The following is a 27,793-nucleotide window of genomic DNA, read 5'->3' on the forward strand; positions in this document are numbered from 1 at the left end:
GTAGTCGTCGCCGTCAACGTCCGCATTCCCCTCGTCGTCGTCGTCATCGTCCAAGTCGTCGACGCGCGACCAATCGATCTCGATGCCCAGCCTGCGGTACAGCTCGGTCATCTCGAGGTACTTGAGCCACGCAAAGATATTGCTGCGCTTCACCAGACCTCACTTGTACGTAGCCGGGCTCATCAGTCGACGCTTGATGTTGACGTCGATGGCCGCGTCGTCGGGCACCTGACGGGGCAGCTCCAGCACCAACTTGGGCACTTCGATCGGCACGTTCACGACTTGCCCGAGGATGCCGTACTGCCCCGTTGCCCGAGTCAAACGGCGGATGCTCATGAACGGCAGTCGAGGCGAGATGAGCCGTTCCTCCACCGCGTTCAACTCGGGCAGGCCCACCGGACGAGACGGGTACTTGTAGCCGTACGCCACGCACATCGCAGGGACCACGCCGCGGATCATCGAGTCTTTGCAAGAGTTGCACACGGCGAACGTGCGGAACCGCTCCAACACACCGGCGTTCGTCACGTCGTCGATGCTGTCCACGACCTCGATCACCCGCGACAACGCGACGGCACTGTCCAGGCAGCCGTTGTTGTCGTTGCCGTCCTCGTTGCCGTGCTCGTTTCGGTTGTTGTTGTTGCGGTTGCCGTCGCTGACGACGAAGCCGGCAAAGTTGTCGTTATCGGTGCTGTTGTTGACGTTGTCGTTATCGTTAACGCTGCTCGGACCGTTGCCGCCGGCGTCCACCACAAACGCGCTCCAAAGAACCCGCAAGCAGTTGTTCTGGTGCGACGCGTTGCGGATGCTACCCACCGTCGTCAGGTTGTTGTCGAGAGAGAGAGGGAGTAAACGTGTTTATTGCAAAGAGCAATGGGGAGGAGTCCTCAGTCCAAGACCCCTTGAGCTTTCCCCGCCTCAACAGCCCTCAACACCAGCAGGTGCTGGTCATTGAGGTCGGAGCTGGTCAGAGCTCTCTCCCAAAGCTCGCGAGAAGGAATGGAGGGATTTCGCGAATGTAGTGGGGCGTGCGCGCAGCCCCCTATCATATGAAAGAGCGTCCCGGGGGCTCCGCAGACGCGGCATAGCGGGGAATATACGGTGGGGTGCAAGATATGGCATTTAGTGGGATGGGGGAAAGTATTCGTCTGGAGTGCACGGAGCTGCCGTTCCCCCTCTTTGGTTAGGTGTTTATGCGGTGCTGGGTAGGTGATACGTCCCAACTTGTAGTGCTGCGTTATTTTGTGATACGTGATCAGCGGGGTTGGCCTCTCTTGCTCGCTTCCCGGGGCCCGGCGGGATAACTCTCGGGCCAACAGGTGGGCGGTTTCGTTGCCCGGGACGGCAGAGTGGGCGGGTGCCCATGTGATCATGATAGATCTGTCTGGTGGACGCCGGCAGATGATTTGGTGGGTTGTGCGGTGAATTCGTCCGCATGAGAAGTTGCGGCACGCTTGCTGCGAATCTGTGATGATTACGCTGGCGGTAATGGCGACAGCGATGGCCGCTTCTCCCGCTTGTAAGGGGTCGTATCCGGGTAGGGTTAGGCTGGTGACGTGCTTATTGTTCTGGACAACCACGGCTGTCATTGCTCTTATGCCGGGATAGGAAGACGCGTCCGTGTACACAGTGGTTGGTTCCCTCCCGTAGTAAGTGTGGATGGCCTTGGCTCTTGCTTCCCTGCGCCCAGAGTGATGCACAGGGTGCATGTTTCTAGGGAGCGGTGAGACGTACAGCTGTTTCCTGATATTGTGGTCGAGAATTCTCATTTGAGATGTCTGTCCACAGGCGGTCGCAAACGGCGCAGCTGTGCCCGAAGCTGCGATCGAGGAACTCGCGTTTGAATCGAGCGTCGGCCCCGCCACACTTGCGGTGACACGCCTGCACGGCTCGTTGGCGCTCGCGAACGGCCTCCGGGTCCGCTTCAAGACGACGACGTTCGGCTTCCGCCTCCCGTTGTCGTACAGTCGGATCCGCTTGGCGGCGCTGTCGCTTGGCAGCCGCCTCACATTCCGCTGCCGCAGGATTTGCAAGTCGACGCTCACGCGCTGCTGCCGCCTCTTGTCGACGCAGGGCTGGATCCGCTGCTCGCCGTTGTCGAACGGCTGCAGCTTCCCCTTGACGAAGCGCTGGGTCCGCTTGTCGCCGTTGACGCTTAGCAGCCGCCTGACGTTGAGCTGCAGCCGGATTTGCAACTCGTCGTTGACGGGCCGATGCAGCTTCTTGTCGACGCAGGGCTGGATCCGCTTGTCGCCGTTGCCGTTTAGCCGTTGCTTCTCGTTGAGATGCAGCCGGATTTGCAACTCGTCGTTGACGCGTAGCTGATGCGTGTCGTTCTCGAAGCGAACGGTCCGTAGCCCAACGATTCCGAGCAGCTGCAGCTTCTTGTTCGCGAAGGGTCGGGTCCGCTTCTCGACGTTGCCGCTTTGCCGCCGCTTCTCGTTCTCGAAGGTCGGCGTCGGCAGCACGCTTACGACGCTTGCGTTCCGCGTCGGCAGCGCGCCGCCTCGCCGCCTTGTCCTCCGCCGAAGTCGATGTCGATGCAGAAGACGATGGTGCGATGTCTTCAACCGGTGTTGCGACGTTGGTGTTGGATTGCGTCGCAGCACTGGTTGAAGGTCTTGATTCCATCCCGTACAACGCTGACTCCGACGACAGCATCTGAAGAGAGCGCAGGCGATGACTGTATTGGAGCCCCGCACATACCCGATTTTATCTGGTTCGAAAGAAATTAACAGCGAGAGCGAACGCCAAGAACCGCCCCATCACGGCACGACCGCGCCACGACCACGTCACGACTACGTCACGATCACACCACAACTGCTGTTGCTCCCGCGCCAAACTACGACGCATGCGCGCCCCACCTGTTGCTGAACGCGATCCGAGCACGCAGAGAACACGCGAGGAGCAGCGGAGAGCAGGCGAGGAGGAGTGGGGGAGAGGGCGCACCTGGAACGGCTGTTGCGGACGCCGAGGCACGCCAACGCCGACAACGCCGGGTGACATCGTGAGTTCAAGAAATGCTCTGCATTTAAAACTGTGTCCTATCTAAGGTGAACAGCTATACCAGAAAAGCTTTGCTTCACCAATGTTGCCAGCAATTAGCAAAGAAGGAGTCTATCAGAGTGAACTCGTCCTCCAAAATTTATTGTCAAGACGATTTTGAGAAGGCAGTCAGACAGGATGACATGCAACCTGTCAAGCTGTTTAAGAAGCTGCTTTTACTTGAGTTAATTATGTCGCTTTCTTGCATCACCTGAAATAACTAATTTCTCTTGATCGTTCTTTGTATCAATTACTAAATGTCATGTCACGTAGTTGGTATCAAATACATATCGCTGCAGAGCTTTTTAAAAAAGTATTTCAGTGTCGGTAACTGTTATGTGTATTTTGGAGTACTGTTTTTCTGTATCGTTGAAAGTATATCTGAAATACCCTTCCTGAATAATCCATCCCCGAAGTCGAGACACAAATAGAAACTAACCAGTAACCGACAGTACAATGCTGCACTCAAGCAATTTATTTTTGGAAAAGCACCACTTATATGCAAATTTCAGTCACCCACATGGTGGAAAACCCTTCCAAAAAGACGCAATCTCTGGAATTTCTACGCAATCATAATCTATTCATCAGCATGGCTAGAAACCTTGTTGTTTAAATAGGCCAATTCTCAATCTTACCTCGGTCTGCAGATAGCGTTGCTTGGTGTGCCTTGCTTATCTCCCTAGTTGTTTGATCTTTGCTTTAAATGCACCGTGGTATCTTCAAAAACTGGCACACAGCCGCACATACCAGTGTTGTGCTTAATGGCTGTACGGCTCCCACGCAGCGATTGCCAGTGCTGATAACCTAGAGATTAGGCAGCTCCCTGATTGTGCTACGTGTACGCGTTCACATATACACAACACCTTTTGCACTAACAAATGGCGCAGAATATTTAAGCAAGAAGCATTTTTTTACCTTGTTCGAGAAAATAGTCTTCTGTCAACCTTTTTGCATAATTTAAATATTTTTATCTTGGCCCGAGGCAACTAAATCAAAGAATACGTTTTTCCACATTTTTCACGTTATAGGAGAACCGGTGTTTGTACGGAATTACAACATGATGTTTTCCTTGCAGTGGTGGCCGTGTCCCACCCAAAAAGGACGTCAATTGTTCGCTTTTCTACTGCCTTAATAATTTCGACGATATATAACGCCAGGTTCCGTGACACAGCGGCCACTCCAAAGAAAACATCCAGATGTCACTTAGTATAAGCACTGGCTTTCCTATAGGGCTCCTGCACTGGAGTTTGGGCACCATGCAGCACCCCTAGTGGCCGACGCCTCTGCATAGTACAAAAGCAGACGACCCTCGTTGCCCTCCACGTGTTTTGCAATTACAAGTCAGAGCAAAAGTTGGTTGTACTTAATTTAATCATATTGCGGTGCATTTAAGCGACTGCATACTGAATAAAACACCCTAAAAGTAGTTGCAGAGGCTAAACAAAATAATATCCGCTACAACAAACCGATTTATTCGCTTCCTTTTGAGCGAGCTGTCGCGACCTTAGCGACGTGGGACAGTATCCCCAAGTGCGGTGGTCTAACTTCTTGACCATCCTTATCGTTCGTTCTTCTTGCGTACCGTTGACAAAGAAACTGTTCGCAAGTATACCATAAACACAGAATGCTACTCATCATATAGCCTGAGGTAACTGCAAATGGTTGCTTCAACGGGAGCATATGCAAGACGACGCGAGAAGCGCAGCCGACTGAGTTGACACTGCTGGCCTGGCACCATCTTGAAAACGAGTAGAAATATTATTTTGTATTTTCACAAACTAAATGGTTCTTTCTTAACATTTCACACCATACGATTGACGAATGGCACGGTACATGTATACTAGCGAGTAGGTGAGGCAATAGCGTCAAATAAACAAATTAGGCGCAATTAAAGGACGCAAAACAAGCTCCAAGTCGCATGTTCGCCATTGCAGAGATGTGAAATTCTATATTTATATAACATAACACAGCCATATACAAGTTGCGCGGCCAAAGTATTTACATGCGATCGTCCCTGACTGTGTTGGTTATATCTACTGCAGGGGTCGGCAACCAACAGCCCACGGGCCGAATGCGGCCCGCCGGGCTGTATTATGCGGCCCCCAGCACGTCGTCAAAACCCCAACTCTCCCCTGTCACAACAATCTGAACGCCAACACGCCAGTTTTGACCTTAAATAGTGTTTGACGGGGAGACAAGGACAGAAAATTGATTGCTTCCAGCTGCATTGTTCCCCATACACACACTTTGCCAGATTATTGTGAAATATTATTGGCAATCCGCTGATTTTTTTTCTCTTTGCCTTCAAAGCCCCCTCCCACCTGATTTACCATCCCGCCCTCCGCCGTGTCAACTTTATGCAACCCGGAACTACACCTGAATACGTTAGCGACCCTTATTTTAGTCTGTTGAAGGGGTCCTGAAATACCTTCCGCCGATGCATGGATATACATGTAACCAAATAAAGCAATGTATTAGCAATCTCCTCCCGCAAGAATTTTGTTAAAGCGATGAGTATTGGCTGAGAAATCGTAAATAAAAAACCGCACATTATCGTTGCGCCGCGAACGAAAGACCTGGCCGCATGTGTGCGGCCTGGTCTCGCCCTTTTGCGGTGTACGCTGCTGCAGTTGCTATCGGCGGCACGTGCCTTTTTATCGGCGGCGCACCTTTGATGCACCGCGCACTGTTTATCCAAAAAGCACCGTCTCAGATGTGGCCCTGGTCTTATTTTGTGGCGGTGGTAATCCCAGGTCTTATTTTGTGGCGGTGGTAATTCCTACCGGCGGCATGTGATAAAGGCATTTTAAACTGATACAGAACCCGTGCACAAAAACGCACCACTTCGGGTCACTTTATCAGTGGCGATAAACGGCAAGGCGCAGAGCAAACCAGCGCCGCACTCCAGCAGCGTGCACCCATGTTCAGCAAGGTGAACGGTATTCATGGAGTTTTAGAATAACTGAATTAAAGGGACACTGAAGTGATTTGTAAACAATGCTGGATTACGAGCGCAAATTGTAGTCCGGAGTCCCTAGGCCCTGTTTCGAACACTCTGAGCGCCTTTACGCGAATTTAATTAGTAGAAAAATATATTCGAAAATGCTGTCCTCCTCTATGCACTCTCGCCCATTTTCTTTGGCGTTTTCGTGTGAGGTCAGCAGGAGAGGAGCTGGCAATTAGCTGCGCTACTGCACGGCTCGCCGACCTTCCGCGACCGAGTCAGTCGGCCCAACGTTTAGTCCGCCGGCCGCCGACGGATCATGCCAATTCGCTCGATCGGGAGGGCGCTCCGGTCGCCGAGCTGAGCAGACGTGCTCCGCATGGGCTCCGCAGCTTTCGCTAATTGTGCCACCTTAATTGCTTCCAACCCATTGGAAATCATCACTACAGTGTCCGTGACCATCCCTGCACTCGATTGATACCATTTTTGGCCCGGTCAACCGGACTTTTCGTCAATTTTCGACGTTTTCTTCACTTGTGCGACGCTAGGCCTAGCGGACCACGCCTACGCTTAGCACGAGTACGGCCGCGGCGCGCAGCTGCGCCGGCCGCCCGGCCCCGCTCGACGCCTCGACTCTTCATCGCCGAAGATGACCTCGGCCTCATCGCAGCTCAACGCCGTTTCCCACAACCGTTTCACGGCCCTTGCTACGGAAGACATGGACTTTTGTGCTGGCGGCAACGACACTACGACCACCGACACGATCAACGACCAAGAGGTGCTGCGCAGCACCGGCCGCATCGCCGTCGCGGTGCGAGGCAACGACTTCGTGACCCAAGCGACATCGTGGGATGGAAAATCTCCGGAGAACAAGTAAGCCAACGACTTAATAAGCCCCAGCTTAACGAAGTTACCCAAAGCAGCAAGCCAACTTCGCAATTTAGCGAAGCTCAAGCAAAACGCATGATAGCGAGAATCACCAAAGCGTCCCGCATGCCGCTGAATTTGCCGCGGGAAGAGCAGAAGATTGTAATACGACCGAGAGGAGGGCTATGCCTAGCGAGACTCGAAGCCGACATCGTAATGTCCGCAATCATAATGGCAGCCAACGTTCCCAAGACCGCAGCGAAATCAGATCCGATCTGTACTAACCCCACGCAGAACATCATCGTGATCAGCACGCCCGATGAAGAACGAGCACGTTACTACGCAAGCGTACGCTCCCTGTACATTGGATGCCGTAACTACAAAACGCATGCCTACTGCACCGCGCCTCACGGCACAGTGAAAGGAGTGATCCGTGGCATCGCAGTAGAGAACACTGCCGAAGATCTGCACGAGAATATCGTTAACCAAGCAAACCCGCAGGCCCTCGAGGCGCACAGGATTGGAAACACTACCTCGATCGTCATTTTGTTCGCAGGAACAAAGGTTCCCAACTACATAAAGTACGGATCCAATATAGTAAAGTGTGTATTATACAGGCAACACCTGTATAATATCCGCATGTCCTGCACAACGTGTGCAGGACATGCGGCAAAATCGGCCATCGAGCCGACGTATGCCCCACACCGGAAACCAAGATTTGCTTTGCGTGTGGCGCGCCTAACCCGGGGGCAGACCACGAGGCGCGGTGCAAGCCACGTTGCAAGCTGTGCAACGGAGCCCACGCCACGGGCGCGGAAGGCTGTACGAACAAGTACAAGGTGCCCTTCGTAGTTACTCAGCGCAGATGGGCGCGCAGAAACGCGGGGTCAACGTTTTCGTCGCAAGACTTCCCGCAGCTGCCACCGCAACAACAAAACGAAGCACATCTATCAAAGAGAAAACGCAGCCGCTCGAGGAAGCGGGACAAAAGCAGGGGACGCTCGGCGAGCCGCGGCAGAAGCACCGACGGCAAGCGCAGCGAGAACATGAATTACAACCGCAACCAGCAGCGACCGGGCAACGTGATACGTTGGGCCCAGGCAATCAACCCGCAAGCGGCGAACCGCAATACGCTCCACCAAGTAGCTCAAGCGAAGGACAACACCTTCTAGTCACTACGCAACGAAAACGACCAGCTCAAGCGATGCATCGCCGAACAGACAGCTCAAATGCAAGAGATGAACGCCAAGTTGAACCAACTCATCAACGCGCAGCAGCAGCAGCAGCAGCAACAGGCGACCTCGCAACCGCCGCCGTCACCGCCGCAGATTCAACAAAGACCCCCAACACCAACGGAAAACAACGCAAACTCAGCCATGGAGGTACAAGCCCCAGTTACTACGGAAGCTAACAGCGCAGAACCCGAAACGATCGACGTTGCTAGAACAAGCGAACCGGCACTCAAGAAGCGAGCGCTCGAATACGCACGTGAACGAAGAGTCAACGCTAGGCTGGACAGCCTAGAAGAACGTCAAGATCGACTAGAACAGACCATGAAAGCCAACTACGACACCCTGAGCCAAGCCATCAAGGCTACTGTAACGATCGCCTCGATGCTACCAACGCACGCCTCGACACGTTGGTGACAACCGTACATGGCATGCAGTCTACCATACAAGGAATACAGACCACGTTGGATGGACTAATACACGCTCTTACGGCGTCTGGACTAATCCCGCAACAGGCCTTCACCCAACCGCAATAATGGACGGGACAACGGCAACAGGCACCGCTACCCACAGAAACAGAGCACGGACACAACAGCATCATCTCCTCATATGGCAATGGAATCCCAACGGCATACAGGGGAGAAAAGCATCGTTACAACAGTACATACAGCAAAGCACCAAGAGACCCGACGTTATAATACTACAAGAAACGCACAGTGAAACCCCACCGACGTTACCGGGGTACAGATCCTTTGTGAAGCCCCCCAGCGCACGAACAGTTGGGAAAGGAGCAGGGCAGGGGGTCTGCACCTTGGTAAAGAAGAATCTAACCTCAATAGATCACGAGCTGCTACCCAACGGCGCCATCGCACACACCACGGTCGAAATCGTCACCAGGAAGCGCAAGCGCCGTGAAAGCACTTTCATAATCAACGTGTACAACAATCCGAAGCACTTCCAGCAAAAGTTCCGCACTCTTGTGCACAAAGCGCAACAGCTCGCGGGCTCCAACGTAACCCTACTTGGCGGCGACTTAAACGCTCAACATACGGCATGGGGGTATCCATACACGACGGCGAAGGGCCACAGCCTTAATGACGAAACAATGGACGCAGGTTACCAACTGCTAAACGATCCCAACGCAAGAACGAGAAACGGAACGTCGTCGCAGCGAGACACAAACCCAGACCTCGCCTTCATAAGCACGGCCTCGGCACTGCGTGGCATCACGTGGCGGAACACCGGGGAGACGTTGGGAAGTGACCACTGCATACTCGAAATTACAATACCCATCGCAGAGAGCACGCAAAGACCACAGCAACAGCAAATCGTCGACTGGCACGAGTACAGAAAGAAATTAGAAGACAACGTTACGGAAACCACTGAAGACATAGAAGCATGGATCAACATGTTAGACGCCACGACCAAAGACGCCACTCAGACGGTAGAAGCGGAGCCGGAGGCTACGATGCTGGACAGCAGACTAGCCCACCTCATGGAAGCTCGCAACTCGCTGAAACGGCGCTGGAAACGTCAACGCCACAACAGAAAGGTACGCAAACGTATAGCACAACTCAACAGAGACATCGAGAATCACAGCGCAGTCCTCTGCAGACAGCAGTGGCACGCGGTGTGTCAAGAAGCTGACGGTCAACTACACAAAGGCAAGACGTGGCGCCTGCTACGCCACTTCTTCAACGATCAGACAACCAAGGGAGCTCAGCATTACACGCTGAACAAGACCATTCACAAAGCCGTCAAAGAAATGGGAGAGGCCGAGGTGCAACGACGCCTGGACGCCAGGTTATCTCCCCGTAACACCGACGGACCCACTCCCCAGCTACGAAGGGGCAACCAACGCGAGACTGGATGCCAACATCGAAGAATGGGAAGTGCGAGCGGTTCTACAAACAATTAACTGTAAATCGGCGTCCGGACCGGACCACGTTAACAACAAGGCATTGAGGAACTTGAACGACACGGCAATCGAAGCCCTCACCAAGAACCAGTGCTGGCGGACGGGCAAGCTACCGCAACAATGGAAGACCGCAAAAACGGTCCTGATCCCCAAACCGGGCAAACCACCCAGCATAGATAACCTGAGACCCATCTCTCTAACGTCGTGCGTGGGCAAGGTGCTAGAACATGTCCTACTCAACAGATGGCAACGTTATTTGGAAGACTCTAACATATATCCAGATACAATGCTGGGGTTCCGGACCAAACTGTGTACCCAGGACGCCATGCTGTTACTCAAGAACGAAATCGTGGACAGACAGTTTCCCACGTTGGATAACAGAGCGTTGTTCGGACTGGATCTCCAGGGAGCATTCGACAACGTACACCACTCGGCCGTCCTTCGGCAGGTGTCCCATCTCAACATGGGGGAGAGGACGTTCGCTTACATCAAAGATTTCCTGACCAACCGCACCACGCGGCTTGTGGCAGGAGAACTACAACTACCGCTCAAGCAGCTGGGGAGCACGGGGACCCCGCAGGGCTCGGTGATCTCCCCTCTGTTGTTGAACCTCGTCATGATAGGCGTTGCACGAAGATTGGAACGCGTTAGAAACACCAAGTACACGATCTACGCGGACGACATCACGCTGTGGTCAACGGGAGGAAGCGACAGCCAGATCGAGGCAGCCCTCCAAGAAGCCATCGTCGCCGTAGAAGAGCACCTACGACCCACCGGACTCAAATGTTCACCAACCAAGTCGGAACTGCTAGTGATCTCACCGCAAAGTGTGCGACGCCCGACAACGCAGCACATCAACGTGGTAACCCAAGACGGAACGCCGATACCGCACCTGCAGACGCTCAGTTTTGGGGCTGCACTTCCAGGACCTGAACCGCGACAACGTGACAGTACAGAAGCTCCACGCAAAGCTCTCGCTGGCCACCCGCCTACTCAAGAGAGTGGCCACGCGGTACCAGGCCATGAGAGAAGACAGTCTACTACGACTTACCCAGTCGTTTGCAGTCAGCCACATCTTACGTAGCGTCGTTCCACAATTGGAAAGCGGAGGAGAAGATCAAGATTGACTCGATGATCAGAAAGGTGTACAAGACGGCCCTGGGCCTATACCCCCACACCAACACGGAACGCATGCTCGCGTTGGGCGTTCACAACACGCTGGAAGAAATCGCAGAAGCCCAGCGAACGGCGCAGTATCACCGCCTGTCCCAGACCAGGACGGGAAGAACGATACTACAACGCATCGGAATCAACGCGCCAGCGACGACCTCGGAGGTAGCAAAGCAGCTACCCCGGGACGTTCTCCAAAGGCTGAGGGTCCCACCTTTACCGAAGCACATGCATCTGCAACTACACCAAGAAAGAAGAAAGGCGAGAGCCACGGCCCTCACAAAGGGTCACGCCAACGATCCGCGCGCGTACTACGTGGACGTGGCGAAGTATCCCCACCGGCCAAACACGTACGCAGCAGCAGTCATCGCAGCAGACACCGGAGTACTCACAACGTCGGGAAGCATACGGTGCAAGTCGCCCACGCAAGCCGAGGAGTTGGCAATCGCACTGGCACTAGCGATCCCGGATTGCCGCACGGTCCTCAGCGACTCGAAGCCGGCAATAGTCAACTTTGCTACAAACAACGTCCATGGAACCACTGCAAGAGTGTGTTCAACGCTAGCAAGACCGGAAATCAACGTTACCGTCAAGTGGTTCCCTGCGCACGCCGGGGAGCTAGACGCGGGCCCGAACCGCAACGAGGAGGCAGATACGGAGGCACACGCGCTAACTAGCCGCGGGTCTCCGTCAACGCATTCCTCGGAGCCGCAACGACCCGATGCCGAAGACGAAGAGTATTCCATCACAACCTACGGCGACGTTCTGCAGTGGTACAGAACGAGCAGACGCCTCTACCCACCGCCTCACCGAGACCTACAACGCAACGAAGCAATCATACTACGGCAGTTGCAAGTACAAACCATATGGACCCCCGACTGGGCAAAGCACGTTTGCCCGGAGGTATACACCACGGATATATGCCAACACTGCAAGAAAGCGCGAGCCACCCCGAGACACCTCCTCTGGGACTGTGGGCCACCGCCGGGTAACCAAAAAGAAGCAATGCCAACTGCTATCAGCAGCAAGATCATCAGCCGAGAGCTAGGCAACCAAAGACACGTGGTCCAGCACGTGCTTAGCATCCTGGAACGCCAGCGGCCGAAAGCGGCGCCCCCACGGGTTTGACGGGAGTAGGATGCTGCTCCGGGACATCCGAGCACGCTAGTGCCTACCTTTAATTCCCCTACCCCTTCCCCCCTTTATGCCGGCTCGTCAATAAAGTTGTTTCACTCACTCACTCAATTCACTCGATCAGTTGAAACTAAGCCACAACACGTTTGTGAATGGCCTTGAAATGTGCCTTTCTTTACTTCGTTAGTTTGTACTCTGTATCTAGCTTCAAGTCAAGGTCGCTTCACACAAGCGCACATGCGACGCTTCGCTGACTGGTACGCCAGTAGGAAAATACAAGGCCTCTTGAAGGGGTAGAAGAGTCAGCGAAGTCAATACAGGTACTAAGGAAATAAAATCAATTGATATTTTTACCGTACAGCGTAAACTAGGGTGCGGGAAGCACTTTTTTTGCGCTGGGCGAACAAGCACAGCGGCCAGCAGCACGACTACGCATCTGCGAACGCTTTTCCGTCTAAGAAGTGCAATTGCTAGACGTGAGCTATTGTGGAAACTCGGGGGGCGCTTACTGCACGAGCGCGATACAACACTCACCTAGGCTGCTTGAAATACTAAAACTAAATAAAAGTGTAAACTGGTTATACAATATATACCTTATATTTCCACTGTCGGCAGCGCTCCCGCCCATGGCCGCGTGGTCTGGAGCGCTAGGTAGGTCATCGCAAGTGTTTTGCCCGTCACAAGTTCAAATCCCGACGGGTACAAGCTTTTTTTTTATATATATATAGGGTAACTTTCTCGTTTTTCGCCGATGTTTTCTATACGGAGTTCACCTTTTTTGGGCCGCAACGTTCACTGCTCCACGAACTAGTCTGCAGAACTCGCGCAGAATGGCACTGGCACGCTAGCGAGTTCTCGTTGGCGTGCTGTTGCCATAAGCACCGAGTGCATGCGGGCAGTGGGCACAGGCCACAATCAACACACCCTTGGCCTGGTGCGAACACGCTTTTTACGATACAGGCATGAGTGAGGCAAGCTCCAAATATGGGGGAAAAGCGCATGCATTTGTGCGTCTGCGGGGACGCAGAGGGCGTTCATGCACTGCGTAGGCCTCGGCTAGTGAATGCTACAATTCCAAGCCGTCCCGGGAGGCTTATCTTATGCATTTTACAGCCGACAACACGGCAGAAGCACGGCACTACGATTACTGGGATATTGAAAATGCCCATCCAACGACGCCATCGGATGTCAAACATGTTTTACAGAACCGAAACCGAAACTTGTTTGATTGCTAACCTAGGGCATCGTCCAATCACGGTGCCCCCTCCTCCCAACGTCACAGCTTAGTTGGTGCAGCCGCCGCAAACCGCGCATGGTAGTTTTTCTTCTTTCGCGCTCTGTAAAATAATTACCGATTTCTCAACCGGATAAACGATGAAAAGTGTGCTAATTTGAGCCAGTCTACGCCGCAGTGCAAGCAAAAACAGGAGCTTGACAAATTCACTTCAGTGTCCCTTTAATGTGTCGATGCAAGCTAGTTGGTACTTCATCATGGGAACAGGTTAAGCGCCAGGCACAACTGGCGCAGCCGTACGCTAACAGTTAGCGAGCGCTATTTTTTGCATCTTTCGCACTGCGCATGCGCCGTACGTTAGGACGTTTCTGCGTTTAGCGGACGGAATAATAGGGGACACTATTTCAGCAAACTAGCGTGCGTGTGTGAGGCCGCTTGCGTTTCCAACATGGCGGCAAGTAGCGCGACAACCATTCCCGGTTGCGCTCTACTGTGGCCAGTAATTTGCTTCCGATGAACCAAGTTTTTTGCCCCTGTGTTTTTAAGTACGTCGAGTGGTTAGCACGTTGCCCTCACGCAGATTTATATCGTCTAGGCTTGTGCGAAAATTCGGTGGCTTCGAATATTCGAACGAATATTACAGTATTCGAATTCGCTACGACTCGAATTTAAAATTCCCAATATTTGGAAGCATTCGGGGTGAACGAATACCAAAACTGTGTTCAAGTTTCGGTTTCGTTAGGCAAGCCGCAGTGCCATTGACATCATTGCATCTTCATTTCATTGATTTACTCTCAATGCACAAGGCGTTACAGAGAGGAGTGGTGAAAAAACAAAATAACAATCTGTACAAACAAATGGAGCATGTTTAAAAAGGGTATGCGTTCATGGTACTCTTGAAGTTGGCAGGGTCAGTGATTGATGCGATGGAAGCGGGAAGGTGATTCCAGTCTGAGCTTGTTGTGGGCACGAATGAATTAAAATGAAGGTTTGTACGGCTGCTTGGAATTCCAACTTTGAAGTGGTGATCGCTGCAGGATGAAATGTAGGATGGCGGCAAAAAAAGTGAGTTACTCAGTGAGGGTATGGTATGGTACAACTTGTGGAAGAGGCACAGGCGCGAGATTTTGCGGCGAAGTGATAGGCTAGGTAGATTTAAGGTTGACTTCATACATGGAAGAAAAAAAAGCTTAGGAGAGGCCCTGACGTCACACCCAGCGCAGCCGGAAACGCCATTTTTGTAAGTCGAATGGCGGACTCTTTTTCCCTCTCTCTCGGTGCACCTTCTCCGCCTCCTCCGTCTTGTATCGCCTCTCTTGTCGTCTGCATCTGCCAGCGCCGAGCCGGCGGAAATCAGCTAATAGGCAGGTAGAAGGCCGTTTTGCAGCGCGTGACCGTGAACCTAAGCGCGCGGTTACACCGTTACACGTCTTCAGTGTGGCCGCAGCAGTTTTGCGAAGCGGCTCGCTCTAACAATGCCGCAATGCTCGGTGCCAGGCTGCAAGTCGCGATCGGTACCCAAGGAATCGGGCGTCACTTTCCACCGGTTAGTGCATCATTCCGCTGACAAGTATTGCTGTACATTGGTGTGCATTCATCCTTTGTTTGCAATCGCCGCCGTTTATAGGTTCCCAAGCGATGGAGAACGCCGCAAACAGTGGGCGAACGCCGTGCGGCTACCGGACTGGAAAGTGCCCAAGTTTGCGTTGCAGTTTCACTGGCAATCCCAGAGATGACTAGTCAATTAAACGGCCGTTCTATATATATATAGGTAAGCAGCACTTCATGCAGATTTCAAGCTAAAAAATTGTGGAATGTTTTTACCGTTGTTCGCGTGCCTTCGATAGAATTTTTTGCGAAGGAGAAGAAGGAGGAGGCAAAACGTTTTATTGAGTAAAAAAAAGGAGAGGGTGGGTGGCGTCAATAAACTTTTTTTCGCCAAGTTTCAACTTGTCTCAGTGTCAATAAATTCAAGGTAATATCAGTTGAAAACGTTCATACACTAACCTCGCAGTATGAAGCGTTGAAGAGCGAAATCCAGAGCGAGACCACAAAAAGATCCAGATTCCAGATCCAGCACTCTTCCAGTCAACAGACGGACACCTACTAAGGTAATAGGACGATGGAATTATATCAACTGGGAATCTACCTTGTAACAGTTGCAAAGGCACTGCCGCGCATTGCCGGCCTAGCAAACTACATGCAGCGGCGATAACCAAAAAATTGAGTTGCGAATCGTTCGATTGCAAGTCGCCTACGTACTGCACACCGTGTATCACTTCCCGAAAATCTACCTGACGGGTGTCCGCGCGTACGACGGGACGGCACGTTCACGATATCTGCACTTCAATAGGCGCGTCGTGATCGCGACCGGAGCAAAAGCTTGACGCGGTACAAAGTGCACTTGCAAGTAGAAATTAAATGACATATTCACATCGGCGCAGCTGTCGCAACTCGCAGCATCCTTCTCGAGTTCCGCAAGACCACAGCGCAGCAAAGCGAAGCAGAAATATTCGCAATCGGACGACAAGGCAGGCGCTGCCTTTCCTCCATGACTGGCGAACGGCGGGCGGGCTGTTGCTAGGACGCCGTAGCTAACGCGACTTCCAATGGCCGCCGAAAACACGTGACTTCCTCCACACTTTTGCCAATGCGCGGGGATAGCTGGGGGCCTCTCCTAAGCTTTTTTTCCTCCATGACTTCATATGAGTTACGCTTGCTGTACGGGAATAGTTGGACAAAATGAAGCGAGCGGCGCGATTTTGAATTGCTTCGAGGCTACTGATATGAACGTTTACGCGTGGATCCCATACAGATGATGAATATTCGAGCTTAGGTCGCACTAATGTTTTATAGAGAAGAAGTTTCAGTTCCATCGGGGCAAGGGAGACGTTACGGCGTAAATAACCAAGCGTTCGGTTAGCACTATTTATAATAACGTCAATGTGAGTCTGCCAGGAAATGTTGTCAGAAATTGTAACGCCAAGGTACTTGTAAGTGCTAACTTTAGTAAGAGGGGAATTATTAAGTACGTAGTTAGTAGAAATATTACATGTTCGACGTGAAACTCTCATTATCTTGCATTTAGTAACATTAAGGTTCATTAGCCAAGTATCGCACCAGGATGAAACATTGTCTAAGTCACACTGAAGGGCAAGGTGGTCAGAAGGGGTTTTAATTTCGCGTTAAATAACACAATCATCGGCGAAAAGCTTTATAGAAGAAGAGATGTTATGTGGCAAGTCGTTAATGTAAATTAGGAAGAGTAGTGGGCCAAGAACAGATCCTTGTGGGACGCCAGAGGTTACGGGTGAGAGGGGGGAGTTGGATTCATTAGCCGTTACAAATTGGGAGCGGTCTGTTAGAAAGCATTTAATCCATTTTAATATGTTCAATATTCAATCCATTTTCAATCCATTTTGACTATACTCGGGGACAACTTTCTGTGGCAATGGAGAGAAAGCTACGGGAGTGGGGGCGAAGTGGCCGGCCGAACCACGACATTTCGCTGCGCAGTTGGAAGTAGTTCTACAAACATTATTCAATGCGCATAACCTATGCAATTCAAAAATATAGATTTCTTTTTTTCTAGCCTTGCTTTAACAATGCGAATAAATCGCCACAATATAATCGTCAGTAAGCGTTACTTTTTTTAAATTTTCGGTTTTGTTGGTTGCGGAAATTACCACTGGTGGTACGACGGTTCTCTTAAAAAAATGGCGTCTTCATCGACAGCAGCTACTTTTCCGTCCGATAGCCCGCCAGTTAATTAGCCTCAAAGGATTTTCAAAAAGCTTCGCAACCAAAAGCTGTCAAACCAGACCAAGCAAGTTGTCTGCAACGTGTACGCCCAAGTGAGACTGAAGCAACCAGGACTCTCCGTCGTTTCCGCATTTCGTTCGGTTAGCCAGCTTACCGGCGTAAGCGAGCGTACGGTCGCACGGCTCAAGAATGAGGTTTTGCGTGGCACCCTGAAGTCCCCAAAGCGCAAAAGGCTTCGTTTGTCGACTGGGAAACCGCCTGCAATTACAGGAAAGACAAGAGTACAGCGGTACGACAGCTTCACCCTTGCTGCTCTCCGACGGAAAGTGCATCAGTACTTCATTCGCAACGAGGCGCCGACTGCAGAAAAGATCCTCAGCGATGCGAACAGCGACCCCGACATGGGGCTGCCGAAGCTGAGTGTCAGAACGATGAGTCGGCTTCTGAATGACATTGGATTTGCTTTTCGGAAGCGAAAACGTAACTCTGCGCTTCTGGAAAGGGCGGCCTGTGGCGGCGGAAATATCTGCGGACCCTTCGAGAAATGCGAAAGCAGAAACGGTACGTGGTTTCGATTTGGCGGACGGATAGATAAACGTCAATTCCTGCGATTAAAATAAAAATTTCCTACGTAACATTATTTGACAGTTGAAATGTAACAAGAAAAAATAACGATGGAAGTTCTCGTACAGCCAAATATTTTATTGCTGAGAGGTACTTATCAACACCGCTCCACATGCATACTGGCGTTCACTTTATATTTTCCATGGCGTTTTTCTGTATCCCTGCCTCTTGTTCGTATTTTGCATGCTATTCTGGTTCAGCAAGTGAAGGGACAAGTATGCATCGACATGTTATAATAATGTATAGTGAACTAGATTAGGGTAGTGGGCCGAGGAGAGGCGCGGGCAAGGCGCGCGCCTGAAGCTGAAAATCCGGAAAAACCTAGCGGCCGCGCGGCGGCGCTGTAGAGCCTTTCACCTTAGAGTTCCTGTATATCGCGTAGCGCAAGAGTTGCGCGTCTGATTGCCACATGCCGCAGGTTCCAGTTCGACAGAAAGCCCGCTTTCAGTGCTGCGCACAGTCAATTCTACTCAACTGGGCATAGGCGGTTGTGGAAGCGGCGGCCGCTCGTCTGATAAGCGGTCCAATATCGTGCGCCAGTTTTTGCCCGGCCGCTCGGCCGCTCCTCGCCACTCCTCCTCACCACTGCCACTGGCGCGGTGGCCCCGCGGCAGCTTTTCACACGAGACGGGTGGCTTTCCCGCACGGCCTGGAACTCAACATGGCGGATGGACGCGCAACTCTGCTCCCCTAGGGGAGCTATATACAGGAATTCTATTTCACCTGGGGTGCCGCCGCGCCCGCGCGCTGGCTGTCTCTCTTGTTTACCCTTGTCCGTGTGTTTGTGTTGGTGTGGGTTTTGTGACTGTATTTGTTATTCCGTATGCCGTTTTTCACTGAAGTGACATGACGAAGCCTCGTCAGAGAAACTACTGCTTCGCTCCCGGTTGCAGAACTGGGTACAGCGGCTTGAAGAACGCGCCGAAGTTATCGTTGTTTGGTGCGCCCGAGGACGACGAAAGACGACATGTTTGGGAGAGCAACCTTCACCGTGCTGATAAGCCCCTGGAGCCGTCTGACGCTGTGTGTGAGCTGCATTTTGAAGAGAAGTACATACTCCGACACTACGTTCACGTCATTGACGGAAAGGAAGTGAGAATACCACGTGGAAAACCATCGCTTTCTCCGGGCGCAGTCCCGACCATTCTGCCGAATGTTCCCAAGTACCTGTCGAAAGTGCCAGTACGTGAAAGGCTTCCAAGAAAAAGGGTGTGCGCATAACATGCAGAATGTGGCTCATCTAAGAAACTTTGCTTGCCATTGAATGAGCTTCGGACGGATGGGCCGGCAGTCGACGTGCAGAACATGCCATTTGATTTGTGGAATGTGCCTCTACCGACAGAGCACTGGGCCGCGCACAAATTCACCAACTATGATGGTGCTGCTTATGTTCAGGCCTCTTTCAACAGTGAGTCCCACGTTGTCGTTATAGAAAAGACTGTCCTCATGAACTGCGGAAGTACACAAGGCGACGTTGTGTGCCGGACGTACGTTCGCCGCACACTAATATCAGAAGCACTCTCGCACACCATGGAAGAAGCGAAACAGGTGTTGCATGATGCTGAGTCGCTGCACATTTGTAATGGAGCTGGCGAACCTGCAGAGTTTTCTGCTTTGCCTCTTACGAGTCGGCTGGAGCAACCAGTGGTTCACTGTGATGGACTTGTCTTCAGTGTGAAGTGCAGAGGAAGTGTGCCTGGAGAAGGTAAGAAAATATTTTTACACCCAAAGAAGACAGTTATTAATATGCCTAGCGGTTTGTAATTGCTGTTGTAGTTCCATACTGCACAAAATCGTGCATGTTTATTTACCATTTCGAAATAGCTCAACTGTCGCAAAGCAGTGACAAACGTTTCTTCTTTGTGCAGTTGTTTTCATGCGATCTCGTTACTTTGCAGGAACTGCATGCATATTGTGCAAGTACCTTAGGAAGGCTCTGTTGACAAGACGGAGTGAGCTCAAACGAAAAAGGCTACGGGTCGCACCTGCCAACAGGATACGACTACTCAGTCAGAAGAATCAGCGTACTCGCGCAAGGCTGGTGAGCCTTACTGCTAGTCTTAATCATATGAGAGCACAGTGTGCAAGCATAAAAGAAGAAGCTCTTGAGGAATGCATATCTCGCCTGCCACCTAAACAGCAAGCAAGTGTACGCCAGTGCTTTGAGGCATCAAGAAGGGCCAGCAGAAAAGGAATGCACTACAATCAAGAATGGATTCTTGAGTGCATCCTAATGAAGATGAAGAGTCCGAGACTATATCAACACATTAGGAAGCATGAAATCTTAGTCCTGCCATGCAAGACAACTTTGAAGAAATATGTGAAGACGTACAGGTCATCATTCGGCTTTAACGTAAAGTCATTGGACATCCTAAAGAAGAAAACTAGCAACATGTCGACATTTCAAAGGCACGGCGGCCTGCTTGTTGATGAGCTAAAGCTGCCGGAGCATTTGAATGTTACATCTTCAGGTCAGATACAAGGATTTGTGGACCTCGGCACGTTCACAGGACCCGAACATAAACACCAGGCATGTGATCACGGCAAGGTTATCATGTTCGCCCCTTTTACTGGTAGGTGGAGCCAAATAATTGGAGTTTTTGCCACCAAAGGCAATATAAAAGGGAATCTGCTCTTCAAGATAATGACTGAAGCCATTATATTGTCTGAAAAGGCAGGCTTGTTTGTGGACCATATTTGATGTGATGGTGCAGCGTGGAACAGGAAGATGTGGCAATTGGCTAAAGTGAGTGCTTCTTCAAAAAAAGTTGTGTGTAAGACAGAGCACCCTGTTGACAGCAAAAGAGACTTGCATTTCGTGTCGGATTTTCCGCACCTGATTAAATGCCTAAGGAACAAACTACTCAAGACTGGATTCACAACACCTGTTGGAAAGGTTAGTCCAATGTGTGGTATTGTTGAAATTACGTCCATGCTTTACATTGCTGACTGTTGCCTTTTTATTTAACATTTAGGTGTTGATTCGGGCAGTGCGTGAAGCATTTCTACGTGACTGCAACATGCGCACACTCAAGGTGATGCCTGGTCTAAGTGAGACACACCTGGATCCAAACTCCTTTGAGAAGATGAGGGTTTCCCTCGCATTCCAGCTTTTTGGAACATGTTTTGAGGGGGATGTCATTCACAAGGCCGACATTGAAAAAGTATGTGGCAGCATCAGTGCAACGCAGGAGTTTTTTGCGTAAGTTGTTGTTACTGAGTTCTGTTTACCTACTAGTAAAATGAATATCGTAACTGTTTGATGTTCTGAAATTTATGCAGGAAGATCAACAACCTCATCACTGCCATGACCTCGAGGTTTACTGCCGAAGCACTGAGGCCAGGTTCTGAAGCTGCAGCCACCCTTGCCAATTTTCTACACTACCTCAACAGATGGGAAGCATGCGGAGGGACATTTCTCAGCAACTCGACAGCAACAGGGCTCAGAGTTACCGTCTCAAGTACACTTTCACTGCTTGAGTACCTCACAAAGTCTGTCGGCTATAGGTACCTCATGACCTCGAGGCTGAGCACCGACCCTCTGGAAAACTTTTTCGGCATCGTTCGCCAATCTAGCGGTTGCAATGCCCATCCCTCTCCAGAGCAATTTCTTGTCACCATAAACTTGCTTTCCTTTTCCAACTTAGCCAGGAGTGTGGACGGAGCAAATGCAAATCCTGATGTTGTAAGTGCTCTCATGAGCGTTGATGACAAAGAAAATGTCTCTATAAAGCCTAAAAAAATTTATGAGATGTTTTCGGAAGGTAGGCTCGATGAAGCTGAAGTATCTCTTGAGAAAACTAAAAGTAGCATGCAACATTTCTCTTTTGTTGTTGAAAAGAGTGACTCAAGGTTAATATACTATGTTGCTGGTTATGTGGCTCGAAAGTGTGTGCTGCAGCTAAACTGTACGTTGTGCAAAGACCTACTACTTGTGCAATCGGCCAAAGCTGCTGCTGAAGGCCTTCCTTCTAGCTTCACAGAGTACTGTGACTGGGGTGGGCTGTTGTACCCATCCAGAGAGCTCCACAACTTCATCTCTTATCTAGACAATATCTTTACTGAATGTTTTAGCTTGAGAATTGCACACAAATAGTGTTTGTGATGTACTGGCGCAGGTGAAAGCAAACTTTTTGCCCAGAAATTCTGTTGGCTGCACTGAGCATGGCAGAGGAGTGTGAAAATTATTTCATTTTCTATTCTCACGCACCTCCATTTCCTAGTGAAGGGAATTAATAGCTCGAATTCCACGAAAAGGCAAAGGGCAAAGCACCTGAAACTGAGCAGGAGTACATAAGCACCCATTTCCTCCTGACGAGTGTAGTTCATTACTTGCCCCTTGAAGAATTGATTTTTGGTCCTGTATTTGTGTGCAAATAAACACTTTTTGTAAAACTACACGTATGTGTGTCTGTGTGTGCGTGCGCGCGTGTGCATGCGCGAGCGCTGTGAATGCTCTTTTCAGTGCAAGTTCCGATCAGCCGACCGGCGGACTTGCGTCCTTGAAAAAAAGAACAAAAAAAGAAATGAAAACGAACCAGATAGGTTTCTCGGCCCTACCTTTTCTCTCTTTCTTTTAGAAAACGCGGGTGCACCGCCTTAAAAGACGGTTTTTCGGCCGGGCAACAATGCTGCCGCCGCGTATGCATGTATGAAGGGCCCAGTAGCGCCACCTGTGTGTTTCTGGGAGAAGTGCTTCGCCGCGGAGGCTTCCCACGGCCCACTACCACTAATCTAGTTCACTATATACGCCTCGAGCGCGGCCTGTAGGGGCGCCACTGAAATCCCCCTAGCGGCCCGTTTCGAAAGCAGGCGCGGGAGTCCCCGTCCCGCGCCCCACTGTCGCCGCTGCTTATGCGGCATGTTCACGACTGAGATTTATTGTTTGCGGGCGTTGGAAATCCGTGTTTATGTGGAGCAGTCACTCTGTTCGCAAATGGGGTGTGTTTAGGAGGGTGTAAATGTTTCTGACGCGATCTTATTGTGGTATATTCGGTCTGTATAAGCGCCAGGTGTGTGACACAGGCCAGCGTCGCGGAACCAGCGTCTGATGGAACCGATTGTAGTTACACTGCCCTGAATATACTAGAAGTGTCTGCGTAACTACCGGTTCCTCAGATGTTCATGCTACGGCTATACACTACGATGTAAATCAGTTTTGTGCGCTTACATAATCAGCGGAGCACTGATACCTGACGGCACGCCAGTTACGTTTGCCAATATCATACCTCATATATTGATCACCACCATTTACAAGCCAGTGTGTGTTAATTTCGGGAATTGAACGTAAATACGAAGGATAATGCAGAATTATACTCGGGGATCAGCACACGACAAAGAGTCGTCTTGTCGTGAGGTGAGCTCCCGCGAACATTCATGAGGAGCGCGAGGACGGGCTTAGAATATAATCGGCGTCCGCGACTAAACGCTTCTTCGAAATATCGTCACATGGCACAGGGAGCCTGCAGACATCCAACTGCCTACCCTGTATACTTCATAAAATGCGTCCGCCGAACGATGAGCTGTTCATTGAAGTCGAAAAACAAAACGACAGTGAACGCGAGATTTGTGTGTGTGCTTACTAAAACGTTCATTGCTTGATTCCGCTCTGCATTTGTACACAGCGTCCCCCTCCTCTACCCCCCACCTGTGTCTCGCGAAATAGCAGTGCATTTCGCGTATAGCTGGTCTGGTGAGCCCTACCTGGCTTAAGTTTCTGCGAACGTCTTTAGCATGTCAGAAGCTGCACTGTGTTTTTTTTTTTTTCATTTCCATTAGAGCTATTATGTTTCTTCCGCACTTGCACAGCATGTATTTTTCCGTGGTTCCATTATAGATTGTCTTGGTTCTTGCTATAAGGCGTGTGTGGGCACATATTTAACGACTTACAGGCTTATAATATACTTAACATTTTCGCATGGTTTATATTCTTATAAAAGGCATAACTTATTGTCGGTATTGGTTAATCACATCCCCAAAACGTATTTTTCTGCGACTTGTATATTCGAAACGAAGCCGCATTCGTTGTCCACGCTGCAAAATGAAGCCAACCTCTCCCTGTGCCAGTATCAGTTCTAAACGAGGCTACAGTAGAATTCATTTGTGTCTGACGTATTTGGAGGTGACAGGGGTGACATGCTGCTACCGTCGCCGACGCCCGGAAGAGTGGCGACGATGTGCGCAGAACCGCGTCCCCGCGGGTGGCTCTTGCAGGCGACCGCGTGCTCTACGAAGACGCAGCTGCTTTTTAAGTGACCTAAACGTACTCTTTGCTTATCGACGTCATTATAACAAGGTTTTTTTAGGGCGCGGAAAGGCGAAAAGAAGCGAAACAGAACCAAAAACACTGCACGAGCCCCATCAGTCACGCAGCGCACATCCCGTCAACGCCGCGGAGAAGCGGCGGCAGGCGGCGCAGCGATCGCAAAGCTCGAGGCGTATAATAATGTATGGATAGCACTCAGTGAGTGGATTTCGTTAGCCATGTGGGTGGTGTACGTTCTGCGAACATATTTTATTTTGGTGTTTTGCGGTGCCACCAAAAACTAAACATACCTGCCTGCGTAGTAGAATGATGTTAGGTGCAAGCAATAAGTGCCTTCTCTGTCTTAACTAACCCTTCTCCCCAAAGAAAAAATTCCCCGCATTTCCCCGAGGGGAAGAATGTGAAAGTGCGAATGCACGAGTTGAATTTGCGCGGTTCGGTAATGTTCGTGAAAGAGAGATCACACACACACACACAACTACAAAGAAAGAAAGATGCATTTATTCACAGACACCTATTTGTGTTGTCGTTGTACTTGATTGCTAGAGCGGATCTCAGCTTTGAAATTTCGTGTCAGTACTCCTTTAAGCAGGTGCATTAGCCCTTCTCACGCCCGATTCTTGGCCAATCCCCCACGTGGGTATGTGCCATGTCAGCGGCCAGGCAGCGCGCGCCCATCTCCCCCCGTTGCCAAGGAAGACGAGGAGATTCCTGGCCAATCCCCCACGTGGGTATGTGCCTTGTCAGCGGCCAGGCTGCGCGCGCCCATCTCCACGTGCGCGGACATCGCCGGTGGACGCAGGTTCAGGGTCGCTTAAGAAGTGCATTGCACTTAAAAACTGACACGTATTTCCTTCATTTTCGCAGGACTATATACTACCTCGACGAGACTTGGGCCAATGCTGGGCACACCAAGGGCACGGTGTGGGAGGACACCACTGTGTCATCCTGTGAAGATGCCTTTCGCAAGGGTCTAACTGCTGAGCTTCGTGCACCAACAGGCAAAGGTGGTCGGCTCATCGTCCTTCATGCTGGAAGTGAGAAGGGCTTTTTGGACGGGGCATGTCTCATTTTCCGTGCGTCAAAGAGTGCTTCCACTGACTACCACAGTGAAATGGATGGCCCACGCTTTGAGAAGTGGTTCGCAGAACAACTTCTACCCAACAATGAGCCACGCAGTGTTATTGTCATGGACAATGCTCCGTACCACAGTGTTCGGACCGAAAAGCTGCCCTCGACGTCGTGGCGCAAGGCCGACATTCAGTCTTGGTTGACTGCAAAAACCATCCCGTGGCGTGATGACCAGTTGAAACCCGAGCTCCTTCGGCTGGTTAACGGGACACTGAAGTGAATTTGTCAAGCTCCCGTTTTTGCTTGCACTGCGTAGACTGGCTCAAATTAGCACACTTTTCATTGTTTATCCGGTTGACAAATCGGTAATTATTTTACAAAGCGCGAAAGAAGAAAAACTACCATGCGCGGTTTGCTGCGGCCGCACCAACTAAGCTGTGACGTTGGGAGGAGGGGGCACCGTGATTGGACGATGTCCAAGGTTAGCAATCAAACAGGTTTCGGTTTCGGTTCTGTAAAACAACATGTTTGACATCCGATGGCGTCGTTGCATGGGCATTCTCAATATCACAGTAATCGTAGTACCGCGCTTCTGCCATGTTGTCGGCTGTAAAATGCATAAGATAAGCCTCCCAGGACGGCTTGGAATCGTAGAATTCACTAGCTGAGGCCTACGCAGTGCATGAACGCCCTCCGCGTCCCCGCAGACGCTCAAATGCATGCGCTTTTCCCCCATATTTAGAGCTTGCCTCACTCATGCCTGTATCGTAAAAAGCGTGCTCGCACCAGGCCAAGGGGCTGTTGATTCTGGCCTGTGACCACTGCCCGCAAGCAGTCGGTGCTTATGGCAACAGCTCACCAACGAGAACTCGCTAGCGCGCCAGTGCCAGCCTGCGCGAGTTCTGTGGACTAGTTCGTGGAGCAATGAACGTTGAGGCCCAAAAAAAGGTGAACTCAGTAAGAAAACATCGGCGAAAAACGAAAAAGTTAACTTAAAAAAAAAAAAAAAGCATCTTGCGGGGATTCGAACTTATGACTGGCAAAACACTTCCGATGACATACCTAGCGCTCCAGACTACTAGGCTACGGGCGGGCGGTGCCGAAGGTGGAAACATAAGGTATATAATGTGTAACCAGTTTACACTTTTATTTAGTTTTAGTATTTCAAGCAGCTTAGGTGACTATTTGTTGTATTGCGCTCGTGCAGTAAGCGTCCCCCGACTTTCCACAATAGCTCACGTCTAGCAATTGCATTTCGTAGACGGAAAAGCGTTCGCAGATGCGTAGTCGTGCTGCTGACCGCTGTGCTTGTTCGCCCAGCGCAAAAAAGTGCTTCCCGCACCCTAGTTTTACGCTGTACGGTAAAAATATCAGTTGCATTTATTTCCTTAGTACCTCTATTGACTTCGCTGACTCTTCTCGCCCTTCAAGAGGCCTTATATTTTCCTACTGGCGTACCAGTCAACGAAGCGTCGCATGTGCACTTGTGCAGCGCTTGTGTGAAGCGACCTTGACTTGGAGCTAGATACAGTGTGCAAACTAACGAAGTAAAGAAAGGCACATTCTTCCATTCCCAAACGTGTTGTGGCTTAGTTTCAACTGGTCGAGCGAATTGCGACGACCCGTCGGCGGCCGGCGGACTAAACGCTGGGCCGACTGACTCGGTCGCGGTCCGCGGAAGGTCGGCGAGCCGTGCAGTAGCGCAGCCAATTGCCAGCTCCTCTCCTGCTGACGTCACACGAAAACGCCACAGAAAATGGGCGAGAGTGCAGAGAGGAGGACAGCATTTTCTAATTGATTTTTCTACTAAATAAATTCGCGTAAACGCGCTCAGAGTGGTCGAAACAGGGCCTAGGGGCTCCGGACTACAATATGCGCTCGTAATACCGCATTGTTTACAAATAACTTCAGTGTCCCTTTAATGAGAACAAACACAAGTTTTTTGGATACCGGATTGAAGCCCTGGCCAGAGTTGCTGGTCATGACATTGTTCGGCTTCCTCCTTACCACTGTGAATTCAACCCTATTGAAATGGTGTGGAGCCAGGTTAAGGGGTATATTGCTGCCAACAACACTTCATTCACTCTCGCTGGAGTTGAACAACTACTCAACGAAGCCATCGCCCTCATGACTCGCGAAAACTGGGTCCGGGACTGCGCTCATGTGGAGCGTCTTGAGAAAGAGGCCTGGGAGAGGGATGGTGCAATTGACACCAGAATCGACAACGTCGTGATTCCGCTACGTTCCGACTCCAGCAGCTGTAGTGACTGCAGTGACAGCGAAATGAGCGGCGTAGAGGAACTGTGATGAAACCGGTGTGCGCTGACTTACGTGGTGCTGGTCGTGTGTGGCGAGTGACAAGGTGCTTTGTTTACGGTTGTGGTGACCGGAAGCTTGGAAGTACGCTCGGTTGGTGCTGCTTTTTCGTGGCAACTTACAGAGCCCCCTGTTTAACTTTCCAATGCCCAGTAGCTTGGAAGTACGCTTTGTAGGTTATGTGGTGCTGGCCTTGCGTGGCATGTGACGAGGTACT

The 27,793-nt window shown here is 50.9% G+C and overlaps 3 protein-coding genes and 2 pseudogenes across 3 annotated transcripts in view; 3 read left to right on the top strand and 2 right to left on the bottom strand.

Moving 5' to 3' along the window:
* Positions 1 to 159: 159 nt before the first annotated feature.
* LOC144158104 (uncharacterized) lies at positions 160 to 852 on the bottom strand (the record flags this gene model as incomplete). The annotated part of the gene is made up of 1 exon (XM_077688756.1): positions 160 to 852. A coding segment is annotated over one exon (693 nt), but the record flags the coding sequence as incomplete, so codon positions are not given.
* Positions 851 to 27,793, bottom strand: part of LOC144158175 (uncharacterized) — a 67,775-nt gene continuing 40,832 nt past the window's right edge. Inside the window, exon 4 of the mRNA XM_077688855.1 lies at positions 851 to 2,658. Within this exon, the coding sequence (XP_077544981.1) occupies positions 885 to 2,658 (1,774 nt within the window). The 3' untranslated portion in view covers positions 851 to 884. The remainder of the gene's footprint in view (positions 2,659 to 27,793) is intronic.
* LOC144158174 (uncharacterized) lies at positions 6,636 to 8,618 on the top strand (annotated as a pseudogene).
* On the top strand, positions 9,010 to 12,307 carry LOC144158173 (uncharacterized; annotated as a pseudogene).
* LOC144158024 (uncharacterized) lies at positions 18,771 to 20,922 on the top strand. Its single transcript, XM_077688711.1, has 4 exons — positions 18,771 to 19,106; positions 19,320 to 19,629; positions 19,823 to 19,948; positions 20,900 to 20,922. Exons 1-4 carry the CDS (start codon positions 18,771 to 18,773, stop codon positions 20,920 to 20,922), a joined length of 795 nt encoding a protein of 264 aa, XP_077544837.1.

The sequence above is a fragment of the Haemaphysalis longicornis genome, unplaced genomic scaffold (assembly GCF_048455015.1).
Source record: "Haemaphysalis longicornis isolate Haplotype H1 unplaced genomic scaffold, Haemaphysalis longicornis Haplotype H1 scaffold_10, whole genome shotgun sequence".
Lineage (NCBI taxonomy): Eukaryota > Metazoa > Arthropoda > Arachnida > Ixodida > Ixodidae > Haemaphysalis > Haemaphysalis longicornis.